Here is a 12,480-nt window from a genome sequence, read left to right on the forward strand (position 1 = left end):
ACTTCATGGTGAAGAAGGTACTAAAGTATACAATTAGCACAGCAATTTTAACGTGTGCGTGAGTATGTGTCATCCGAATACGCATGCACCTGTGTCTGTATATATAGAGTGGGTACAGGAAATAATACCAATTGAAATGATGAAAGAATCCTGAAGCACATGAGACTATCCATAGCCAGGTGTGTACTGATCATAATCCTGTTCCTGAAGCATCTCTTCTGCTGACTCCACACCCAGGTCATGCTTATTTCATGATGTGCTGGCATTTTCTCTCCCTATGGATGCAGTATTCCTGGGAAAGCGTGAGCGAGCTGCCCAGAACATAGGCTGATACCTGAGTTTTATTAGAGAATGAACAGAAGCAGGGAACTAACTTCTGCTCCTTTTAATTTGTATCTGTTCCACATTTAATGTGTAGTTTTCATATCATATTAGCATGTAGTTTAGTATATACTAAGTAATAGTATATTATTCTTTGTATTATGTTAGTAATATATTTAGTATTAGTATAGTTTTCTTTCTGAGAGGGTGAATGTTGCACTATGTATGGATGTCCTGTCTAATTTATCTTTATAAAAAATCTATATAAAAAATATAGATCTATTCCTACAATCTTCTTCTGTTAAAGCAGAAACCCCAGGTAAAACAGCACTTAAGAGGGCTGGGTCTGATGATCAGGGGCTGGAGCACCTCCCGTATGAAGACAGGCTGAGGAAGTTGGGGCTGTTCAGCCTGGAGAAGAGAAGGCTGAGTGGAGACCTCATAGCAGCCTTCCAGTACCTGAAGGGGGCCTACAGGGATGCTGGGGAGGGACTCTTCATCAGGGACTGTAGTGACAGGACAAGGGGTAATGGGTTAAAACTGAAACAGGGGAAGTTTAGATTGGATCTAAGGAGGAAATTCTTTCCTGTGAGGGTGCTGAGGCACTGGAATGGGTTGCCCAGGGAGGTTGTGAGTGCTCCATCCCTGGCAGTGTTCAAGGCCAGGTTGGATGAAGCCTTGTGTGGGATGGTTTAGTGTGAGGTGTCCCTGCCCATGGCAGGGGGGTTGGAACTGGATGATCTTGAGGTCCTTTCCAACCCGAACTATTCTATGATTCTATGATTCTATGAAATGAAAATACCTGCTGCCAGTTTTTGTTACCACCATGGCTCTAAATGCCAAGCAGTGTAGCACAGCTTTGGATGGAGGTGTGTGCAAGCAATCCAGTGCATTCTCAATAGAAAGGGATATGTTCTTATTCCGCAGCGTCCATTGTGGTATGGTCCTTATTCCTGTATGAAAACTATTTTCATGGGAAAAACTCATACGTGCACAGCTCTGAATTGAATGGTCTTATTTCACTGCTGGTGTTACCTCAGGCAAATCATTTCACATCATTAAAAGACATATAAAGCATCTTAACACCGTAACTTCAGCTGAGTCATTTAGGAACTCTGCTGCTTACGTTTCTGTGAACGGAACAGCAAAAGCACCTTGGAAGCAGCTTTTGTTTTTACTTTTGCCCCCAGGAAAGATTTTATTGCTGATTAAAAGGTAACATGGCACCGTGCTTAGGGGCAGCGTTTCACATTAACCCCTCTGCAAGTGGGGCCTTGCTTTGCGTGTCTGCAGCTGCACGGAGGGAAGTGAAATGAGAGAACAAGGGTGGGTGTACTGCACGTGGCGTTTGCTAATGCAACAGCAGCTGTTGCAAAGGGATTTTTTTGACCCTTCCTTCCCCCGAGAGCCTGGGAACAAGGTTGTTTTGTGCCTCTGTCAAGCAGGCAGATTTAGCTTTTCATGTCAAATCTAAGACCGTTGTCAGGAAAGACTGCTGAGGATTTCTAAGGCAGCTCTATAATTGCACATACAGAATTCAGCAGAGCAGTAACCAGTCTAACTTCAGAGTCCAGTAAGGTGAACAGCTGGATCACCAATGGAGACACACCAACACATCACAGATGAGCCCTTAAAACCTGCACTGCTGGCATCCCCTCGTGTTGGTGTTTGTAATGCAGCCATGTTGTCACGTTTACGTTAAGGAAGTGGTTCACTTGCCAGTGATAACAGGGGCTGCCTTTTGCTTTGGAAATGAGCTACAACCTGTGCCCAGCCAGTGTGCAACCAGGCCTCTGCATGTGAACAGGCTCGGTCCGTGTGTTTGGAATGGTTTTTATTTGGTGAAGCGGCACAGTTACAGCCCATCACACAAGGATGTGTGTCACAGACAGACGTTGCTACGGGATCCTCACGGCATGGGACCACTCTGGATGTGAGGGAGGGCTTGGACGTTAGCTGCGACACTGGTGCTCTTCCCAGAAGCAGACTGCCTCTGGTTTCATGGCTGGATTATTCTGTTGCTCTGGTCCATCACTGAGCTCCTATTCACTCATGTGCCGTTGAAGGGACGAGGACTGTTGTTCTGGGAGTACTTGGCATGCGCTCAGCAGGAGATGACCAGCGGGTTAGACAAGGCCTGAGGGCTCTGTGCCTTCTCCAGAGGCTGGCTTTGTAGGAGTTCACAGCCTGCCAGCTCGTGGTAAAGAGTGTCTAGGACTTCAAATAGGTGGGCTTTTCCTTCCAAAAGAAAATTGCAAACGTTATAATTTGGACAAAGACAGAAAGTTGCAGTTTAACAACTGTAACACATGCTCTATTCTTCAAAGGTGCCATTTCATGTCATTAACATAAAATGTCTAAATTTTGAAACCAAACAATGAATTCCTGTCCCTATAAAAATGCAGTAGAACTGGGTTCAAGGACTGTTTTCTCTACTGGTTCTCTCGCTTCATTCACTGAGTTCTTACATGTGTGAACAAAGACTATTTCATGGCACACTGAAGAGCTGCCAATCCAAGCATCCACCTAGTCCTGTTGAAGAGGAAGATGATGTGTGAATGCAAAGACTTAGGGAAGCTTCTAAAGTCATATCAAGTGCACAGCCAGCAAATGGAAAGCAGAGAGGATGAGCTGTTTCTGGCAATGGGGATGGAGAATGGACAGGGAGCTATAAAGGTCACTTCACTGTTGGTGTCATTTTAGGAAGCTGAGCTGTGCTGCTGCAGTTACAGATGGAGGTGCTTTATTTCAGCAGCAGCACTTGGAGCCAAGTGCTTCTGTGCAGGGTAAGTGGTAGTACCTTCTGGACACTTGTGCTGGGGGTATTAACAGTCTCCTCTCCTCCTCACCAGGAGAAATCTGACCTATGGCTCAGCCAGCAAAGGGCTCTGTCTTCGCCTCCTTTGCTCTGCTTCCTCTGCAGCCACGCCAGGACAGCACAGCTTAGCTCTGGGCTGCCCGTACCCTGGATTGCTGGACACTAGCAACAAGGCCTTGAAACTGCAAACCCAGAAAGGTTTGTGTGTTATTCTCCCTAAATCACTGTCAATAATGTTCTCCAAAATTAAACCCTTAGGTCACATCTAGTCTTTTATAATCTTGTCTTTGACTACTGTGTGCTTAATAAAGGCACCTCCATGCCATGTTCTTAGGATTGGTACAGGATGTTCATTTCTTGAAGGTAAGTACAAACGCTCTGCTGATAGGAACGAAGTAATCAAATAGAAACCTCCGGGCTGGGAGCCCTGTGCGATTCCTGTAAAGCAGCTCTGGCACACCAGAGCATTGCCAAGGGAGAGGAGTTTGTGAGGTTAATTTTCATCCGAGGAACATGCAAGGCTGTTATTAGAGGAGCGCAGGTTTCATCCATTTTCTTGACAGAAATATTCTGGTTTGTGTATCTTGTTTGTGTTGCAGCAGAGGGGTTCAACACACAGTGGGGCAGCAAACCTGATAAATAGGTGCCTTACGTACTTGGTCATGTTTTCCACTTTCTCATGCACAGACATTAGTGGGATACTGAGCTGTCCTCCTAAGGCCAAATTCTAATTAAAATGTGGCTAAAATAAGCCCTTGATGTGTTCCTGTTTCTCACGTGTCACAGACTCTAGTCGTCACTTCCTATAGGTAATCTTCTTACTCAGTACTTCTTTCTCCCTAGCCTGTCCCCCAGTATTTGACGTGTATTTCTTCCTACTCATCTGTTCATTATCTATCCAGTGTTTTCCCCCAGGGACACTTTCCATGCCTCTTGGTCTTTACAGGTGAGTTGTTTTCTTACCAGGTTGGGGGTCACGGCAGGATTCCAAAGTGCTCAGCAAGATTTTCCCCAAGGCTCGCTTAGATATGTTCTTTAAAAAACAAGACAGCATTATGGTACAAATATGTCCTTCACCACTTTAAATGTAGGCAGAAAAATCTATGTGCAGCGTATGTGCACTTGAAAATGAAACCAAAATGGAACTGAACCCTGATAACACAAGACCTGCTGTCGGCTTCATTATCAAGCATTCTATCCTAGACACTGGTCAAGTGACAGCAGTTTGTGGAGGGCCCCAGTTCCTTCATATGGCTTGTAGAAGGAGAAATAACAGGGATTCAGTGGAGAATACAGAATTTTCCACAGGGTGTGCCTGAACAAACCCGGATGGTAAGGAGCGTAAGCAGGGCATGCCCAACGCTCAGTGAGAGAGCAGACAGGCACTGGGGTGTCATCCCAGAAGGAGCCTTCTCAGCCCCAGCTGTCACTGGGCATCACTGGGAACCATTCAAGGTATGAGTCAGGCCCACTGACACAGGCTAGAGATACCGTGAGATGGCAAAGGGAGAGCACTGCGAAAACTACTCAGGATTTGGATGGTCTTTTTCAGAGGTAGTTTTACATTAGGAATCTGTTGGGACATTACCTAATGTGTCTGGAAAACAAAGTCTCTTCATTTGGGATGCAGACACTAATGCATGCTCAAGCTGGCACACACTTTAATTAGTACCAGAACACCCCCATCTGCAGGGGCAGGTTGTTCTTGTTACAACTTCAGGAACTGACAATAGATGGAAGCTATTCTGGAAGGAAGATGATGTACCTCCCAGCAGCTGCGCAGTACCGACCTCCCTCACTAACACTGGTGCCCACCTTCTGCTCGTGTGCCCCAGGGACTGAGGCATAGTGGAAAGCAGTTTGCGGCAGGCTGGGATTACACATTACCTCTGAACACAGAGTACAGTTTTAATAGTCATACAATCCCAGCCTGGTTTGTGCTGGAAGGGACCTTAAAGCTCATCCAGTTCCAACCCCCTGCTGTGAGCAGGGACACCTTCCACTAGAGCAGCTTGCTCCAAGCCCTGTCCAACCTGGCCTTAATTCCCGACAGGATGGGCATTTGCCTTGGGACAATCACTGCTTTGAGGTGGATTCTGTTGCAAATGAGATGCTTGGGATATTTAAAACATGAAGGTGAATATACTGGGGAAGCAACACCTAAACCCACAACTTCTAATGCATAAGCATTCTTTTGCCTGAAGTATATCCCATCAGGGGTTTAAGGGATCCTTGCTAAACTCTACTGGGAATGCTGTAAACTTTCTTGTTCATTGACAGCATTGTTGCCTGTGCTAGTTCTATGGGAGTTGGCAGCATGTGGTGGTGTGATTCCAGCAAGGATCAGCATGAGGTGCTGTTATCACTGAGACAGGGCACATTGTGTGAGGGATTGTCTCCTAACAGAAATGACTTGCAATAATACAGCTGACCACTGAATGACATATTGAAGTCTTGACACAAAAGGTTCTTATGCTTGTTGCCAGTCATAGTCTTTACTAGCTTAATCCTTCACTGGATTGGTACTGGTGCATGCATCAGACCTGCAATAGGAAAGTAAAGTTTCCCTGTGAAGTGCTAAAATAAGTTACCAAATGATGAGATATTGCACTTGTTCCCTAGAGTCATCGGTGGAACATGAGCATACTTCGAACAACATAAAAGTGATCATAGGACACATTCTCATCTCACACAGGCGGGGCAGTGCTGTGCTGGAAACTGAGGAGAACCCTCAGCCATTGACACAACCAGTTCCTAGCAGTCCAGTGTGGCTCCCAATGCACTCCTTGTCCTGCAGATTATCTGGTTTGCCCATCTTTTGGCCAGCACTTACCAATATCATCCCCAAGCAGGAGATCTCAAGTTATTTTCTGAAGGACTGGCCATATACTTCTGGGATGTTATTGCGTCAGCTTTGTTAAATCCGTGTTTGGATTATTCACTGGGTAAGAAACTTATTAAAAACCCATTATTGACCCTTAGGGAGGAGTTATATCCCTTTAATACTGACTCGGTGTCACATTAGGATGCAGTTAAACAAAGCTCCTTTGCTAGAAGGAAGAATAATCTCACATAACCTTTCACATCACCAGCATTTTCCCTTTCCTTGTTTCCTCCACATTTTTGCTTAGAAGGTAAGGAGAGCTTGGAGATCTGGAGCCAAGGAGATCTCTAGGCTTCTTTTGGGAAGTCAGCCATAGGGCTCTAAAAGTGTTCTGCAATCACGAGGCAGTTCCCAGGGCAAACACAGGTAAAATGTGTCCCGATGTACAGGGCTTTGTAATTAACAGGAGGTATGAACACCCTTTTTAGTTTGGGAAGGACACCATCAAACCCAGTTTTAAGGCTCTGCACTGCTTTCTTGCCATACCAAGTCTCGAAGTTGCTGAAGCAGCTGTAAAACGTCCATGAGCTTTTCCTCCACCAGGGACAGCCTAACTCTCTCCGTCTCCACCATCTGCAGCTCCATCTTCAGCACTTCGGTCTCCTCCACCTTTTGCTGCAGCTCACCTAGCAATGGGCCTTTCATCTGGACAATGACACAGGAAAATAAAAGCACTGGAGCTTTTCCTTTTCTTCCCCACTAACTGCAAAGCTGAGTTTCCCCCCTTAGATGGTAAATACCAGTTCATCCCAGGTTTTCCTGAAGGGAAGTGTGTTTCTTTAACATACTACATGAAGGGAAGAGTCAGTGGTTCCAGGGATGCATGCTTTGCTCTCGTGTGTAATGGCCATTCATCCAACACTGGATGCAAGCAGATCCATTCAGAAATCTCAAATACTAGCATTGCTGTTTCAGTTTTCTGATCTTGTGCATTCCTGTCATCCTCTAGGAAGCATAAGTGATTTGTGTGCCCTCACCAACGTAACCGAATCTTTGTCTTGCTACTCCTACATGTCAGTCTTGCCATACCAAGTACCAAGTATGTATATTCATACCAAGTACATATATTCACTGAAATAAGAAGGTAAGTAAATTTCTTTTAAGTATTTTGGTTTAAAAAGTGTCTTAATTTCTTTTCCCTTAAGATTCCGGTTCTGCAGAATACCGGTGTTTGCGCTTGGTGAAGCACTGGTTTGCAGCCAAGTACAGAAAAGACTGCAGTAAGACTTCTGAACCCTATGGAAATCCTGGGCAGGAGGAGACTCCTCAGACCCGGAGCTCGCAGCGCTGCCCTGTCAGGCAGCGCAGGCCTCCCAGGATTCGAAAGGTTGCTTTTGTTTCAGTGCAACATCTAAGCGACAGTTTTGACCCTCAAAGCTGCCACACCATTTACAGACCTCAATCTCTTTGTCACAAACCCAGGCCTGCGGCACGTATGTGACCAAGCCACTAAAAAGAGCCAGATTTCCCTGGAAAATATGGCACTTCAATGTTAAATTTGGACCTTTGGAGCACTGACAGCTTTCAGGTTTCTTAATAAAAGCACCTCATTTCTCAGTCACACTGGGCCTAGCATTCTGAAGTGTTACCATGCCTTGCACTTTGTGGTGGCAAACATGATCTAAAGAGACCTATTAATATTACACCAAGTAACAAAATCACGTGGGGTACGTGCCAAGGTTGCTGGCTCTGTTATCCCTTTTTGTTGTCCTGTTTTATCTTCACTGCAGCTTTACAAATAACTAAGGAGAGAGGTGAACTCAAAAAGCCCTAATACGCACACTATGTAATAGACGTTTTTTTCTGTGGAAACGTCTATCCTGATGAATGGTGGGAAGGAACTTTAATTCCCTAAAACACAGGGGTCAGAGTGAAAACAGAAAACAGACCCTGTTCCACAGCGAGGTCAGTTGAGGTTCTGACAGTGCTAGTAGGAAATCGGCCTGTTCTGTCAGCGCTGTGAGCTCTGCCCTGTGAGGCACTCCTGCTCCCCGTGCTATTCAACAGCTCCAGAAGCTTGGATCACTGCATCTGGTCCATCTGCCAAGCAGTGATTCCAGCAGCCCCATCTGAACCCATCTGCCAAGCAGTGATTCCAGCAGCCCCATCTGAACCCATCTGCCAAGCAGTGATTCCAGCAGCCCCATCTGAACCCATCTGCCAAGCAGTGATTCCAGCAGCCCCATCTGAGCCCTGCTTTTGGAGGAACAGAGGAACATTTTCCTGCGTGGGGAGCCAGCTTCGTTACACTGCTGTGGCAGCACTCCCACTGACACACAGCAACTGCTCCAGAGGCTGGGGGAGGTTTGCAATGAATGAAATGCGCTTTCCTTTATTATACCTCAGATTGCCTCTGCACTGTAAATACCACCTGGCATAGGCAGGCACTACACATGCGGAGTTCTGTCCCCCTGTACAGCTGAAGCAGTGTCCGATAAAGAACAGAGAGGTAAAAAGGTCATTATTTTTAAGTGTGAAACAGACTTTCCCCCTATGCAATAAGACAGATGCTCATGGAAATTCCTAATGAGTGTCCGTCTGTCCTAGGCCTGCACCCTGCTAGCCCCTGTGCCCTGCCAGCCCTCATCTGCTGCTGTTAGCTGCTGCTTTGATCATGTCAGCAGAGCCGCATTCCTGGAATGAGGCATAGGGAGTCCCTGTTCTCGCTGGGGGACTGTGGGCCCTGTCCTTGCCCAGGGGCTCTTCCTGCGCACCAGGTCTCTAGTCACACATACAGCTGTGACTGGAGGTACCACTGTCCCCGTTCAGTGCCTGCTCTGGAGCTCTCCCAGCTCCCTGCTGCCATGGCCCACTGCTCAGTTTGTACAGACAGCACAGGCACTGTGCTTAGCCACAGTGGGGCTTGGGCCCGTTTGTTGCTGCTGCTGTCACTTCTTCCACTTGAGTCTGACTGCTCCTACAAAGCCCTTTTGGCTTGGATTTCCTGTGCTATAGTGAGTAAAGTGCTTTCCACAGCAGTTACACCTTGACAGCCACCTTGTCACCAGTAAGGATGCTAGTTTCCCAATACCTTCGTTTCATTTATACATATGGGTATGCATTTCCTGTCATCTTATTGTGCTTGAAGACAGCAGCTTGGTGTGCCATTAAACCAGTCTCCCAGATCAATTTCCCTGGCTAGGTTACATCTAGCACCTCTGGTTACCTTGCCATTGGCAATAAGATAATGATGCAGATGAAGCATAAGCTATTTTTAAAAGCAAAGGACTGAGGAGGGATATCAGTGGCTAAGTCATAGGACTCAGAGGAGTGGGATTTGTTCTTAGCTCTGTCAATGCCCTTCATCAAAGCCAGGGTTTGGATCTGTGCCTTGTTTGTAAGATGGCAACACCACCTTGCCAACCACCAGTTCTGAGAAGGCAGCAGCTGCTATCCAGCCTTCCTATAAAAGGGGCAGAATGCCATGGGGAAAACCTGAGCTCTGGAGCAGTTCAGTGTCCACATTCAGGACACTGAAAAATTAATATCCTTAAGGGATGTAAGAGAAAATTATCCTATTGTGATTTCCACATAAAACACGTATTAGAGCCACTTTTACAAGCAATGGACCTGAAAAGCATTCTCAAAATGGAAAGAAAAGGGTGACAGAGGGGTGAACTGTGCTGTCCTTTTAACTAATTTCACCCTCAGAAGCCTGGAGGATGGCAAACAGAGCACCAGTTTTCAGGAGAGGCTTCAGAGATTATCTGAGGGACAGCAGATCCCCGAGAGTCTCAGTAATTCTGTCAGGCACAATGGCAGGAACCGTAACGGTGGAGGGACTTGGTGAACACACAGATGAACATCGTGAAGAATCCTTGAAAGGAGCTACAAACCAACGTGAATTGTGTTAATTTAGTTGATTGATAGAACGTATTGTGAGTCAGCAGAACGCTGCTCACAGCATTCGTCACCAGAGACTCAAAAACCCCTAACGCTGATCCCACCAGGGTCTCACAGCGGGTCACAGCATGACAGACCAGGACTGAGGGGTGCACAGGGCAGGGAGACAGTCGTGGGGGTCTCACGAGGAGCTCCCCTGAGCTTTCAGCACGCTCACAAATGATCTTTGAAGAGTGAATGTCGAAGGGTTTCAGTTTTGGGGGGTAATCAAAACTAAAGCTGCCTGAGAGAAATGACAGCAGGAGCTCATGATATTGCATAGCAATGGACAGTAAATGATCGGGTGAAATTCAGCGTCAATAACGCAAAGTCAGGCATGCAGGAAGGGTCCACAAAGTTGCACACATGCAGCAATGATGACTGCCACTCAGAAGGCGATGTGGAAGAGCTGTCACCTCCTGAACATAGCTCAGCGGTCAGCAGAGGTCAGAACATACCTGCTAGGAGCTACGGGGGAAGGAACTAGGCACAAAACAGCAGCTATGCTTATTGCCATGGAGGGCTGGCATTTCAATACTAAGCATAGTTCAGTTCTTCTAGTTCAAAAAGGGTAATAGGGCTTGAAAAGTACATGGAACAATAAAGCCGAATGATAGAAATAAGGAATGGTTTCTGTACTAAGAGAGCTGAGGAAGGCTAGGAATGGTTGTAACTAAGACAGCATTTCTCACAATTAAAGTCTGTAAAATGATGAGGGAAAGGCAATTTGCTGATTGCCAAGCACAAAACCGAGGTGACAGTGGATGATCAAGCAGCAGATTTAAAGCTAACAAAATCAAATCCTCAAAACCTGTTCCTTTTTAACTAGTATGTGGGAGTCCTTGCCCCACGATACTAAAAGCATTGCTAGCTTTGGAGAAAGGAAAGGTAAATTCATGGTGAAGAGCTCCAACACCGGCCATTAACCATGATACTCCCGGCGTGATCCAGTTCAAGGTGTACCTGTCCCTAGTGTACTGGGAACCAGGTGCACAATACCAAGAAGAAAACCCTCTGTACTGTTCCTCACTGCTTTTCTCTAAGCAACTGCTGCTTGCGGGTCAGTGTGTGATACCCGACTCTGGATGGCAGGTCATAAACTACCTGCGTTTGTAATGAAGCTGGCAGTTTGCATGCAGGCTGTCACAGAAAGTAATTGGCATTTCTTTGCAACACTGCACTTGGCAGCGAGTCGCTCCTGTTTGCTCCATCCATTATCCCCAGGTCCTGACACCTTCAGCACATGCCTTCAGTGAAAACCATTTTTAACTGCTCTGGTGCTGGAAAGCAGAGCTCTGCAGACACGGCAGATCTTAGAGCTCTTTCAGCCCTGATTTTACAGGTCTTAGACTGAAGCAGTTATTACTTAGTGTTGCCCTTCACTTGCCTGCTGGGGCTGGTACTTGTTAGGTTTGTTGTCATTTGTGCAATTGTCAACATTGAACAGTTCCAAACAGAAATCTATAGAGCAATGGATAAGGTAGTTTGTCAGGTCATCAGAGGAAGTGTTCTTGGTGGCTGTTTATTAAGCCAATGTATTTACTTGCAAGTTAGATGAGAGAGAGCATTTCTCAGTCTTCCAGTTTGCTCTGTGTTGGTTACAGGCACAGTTACCTTTTGGAAAGGATTTACTTCCTGCTTCTCTGCCTGTTTCCTAGTATCACAAATCCCAAACTGTAACTGCACACAAGATATAAATAAGAGGGTTTAAGAATCAGTTTCTAACAACAGGCTCAAAATGATTCATCCTACTGCTTTTACATTCATGTTGCAGTGAGTTGGCGCTGTGGCTTATTCACCTCCCTGCCTGTCTTCAAAGCAAGAGCAACAGATCCCTGGAGTTTTGTATTAATCTATCGATAATGGCATTTCTCTGAACAAGGTGCAAAACTAATATCCATCAGCAGAGATTAAAAAGAAGGCAATGTGATACTGCAGAAGGAATGGAGAAAAAAGGGAGAGAAGAAAGCTGGCACTACCTACAGGAAAGTGGTTAGGAAGAATAACCAGAAGTTTTTACGTGGGGTGATGTTAAGCAGTGCAGAAGGAAGCTTTCTGTTGCTCCAAGGAGTATTGCAGGAATAAACTGTCATCGAATGCTGCACATTGTGTAAGACACAAGTGTGATCTTATTCTGGTTTTAATTCTTTTTCCTCACAAGTAATTTCATTTGACTGAGTCATGGGGACAAACGATATGAAATACTGGTAAGAGTCAAAGGACGGCAAGAAGTAACGAAGCTGAATGTTTTACTGTTACTTTAAACAGTTCAGTGATTAACACAGTCCTTCTGAAACTACTGAAATCCTTATGCTCCTTTCAAAGGGGTATGAAATACTGAACAAGCACTGACTGAACCTTAAGACAAAGCAGGCCAAAGCAGTGCAGATGATGCCGTATTTTTGTTTCACAGAAGGACTGCCAGCATTTAAATCTGTGCCCAGCAGTGGCTGCGGTGTACAGTACTTAAACACTAAGATCACACGGGACTAGTAGGATATCTTGGCTATTTTATTGGAACAGCCTGTGTCTGATAGTGGCTGGTGTACTTCTCATCCTCCAAACAAATGGAGTT

The 12,480-nt window shown here is 45.8% G+C and overlaps 1 protein-coding gene and 1 long non-coding RNA gene across 4 annotated transcripts in view; one reads left to right on the plus strand and one right to left on the minus strand.

Annotated features, from left to right (window-relative positions):
- LOC136018563 (uncharacterized) overlaps positions 1-8,301 on the plus strand; it is a 43,248-nt gene extending 34,947 nt beyond the window's left edge. Inside the window, exons 3-5 of the long non-coding RNA XR_010614482.1 lie at positions 3,174-3,337; positions 6,973-7,062; positions 7,169-8,301. This is a non-coding gene — a long non-coding RNA (uncharacterized LOC136018563). The remainder of the gene's footprint in view (positions 1-3,173; positions 3,338-6,972; positions 7,063-7,168) is intronic.
- EFCC1 (EF-hand and coiled-coil domain containing 1) overlaps positions 2,139-12,480 on the minus strand; it is a 53,963-nt gene continuing 43,621 nt past the window's right edge. The window contains exons 6-8 of one of the 3 annotated variants that reach the window (XM_065687893.1): positions 6,510-6,668; positions 4,103-4,172; positions 2,139-2,559 (exon numbers count right to left, since the gene is read on the minus strand). In XM_065687893.1, coding sequence (XP_065543965.1) covers positions 2,426-2,559; positions 4,103-4,172; positions 6,510-6,668 — 363 coding nt within the window. In that variant the 3' untranslated portion in view covers positions 2,139-2,425. The remainder of the gene's footprint in view (positions 2,560-4,102; positions 4,173-6,509; positions 6,669-12,480) is intronic. The other 2 variants (XM_065687894.1, XM_065687895.1) reach the window with 2 other exon arrangements.

Source organism: Lathamus discolor, chromosome 7 (assembly GCF_037157495.1).
Source record: "Lathamus discolor isolate bLatDis1 chromosome 7, bLatDis1.hap1, whole genome shotgun sequence".
NCBI classification, from domain to species: domain Eukaryota; kingdom Metazoa; phylum Chordata; class Aves; order Psittaciformes; family Psittacidae; genus Lathamus; species Lathamus discolor.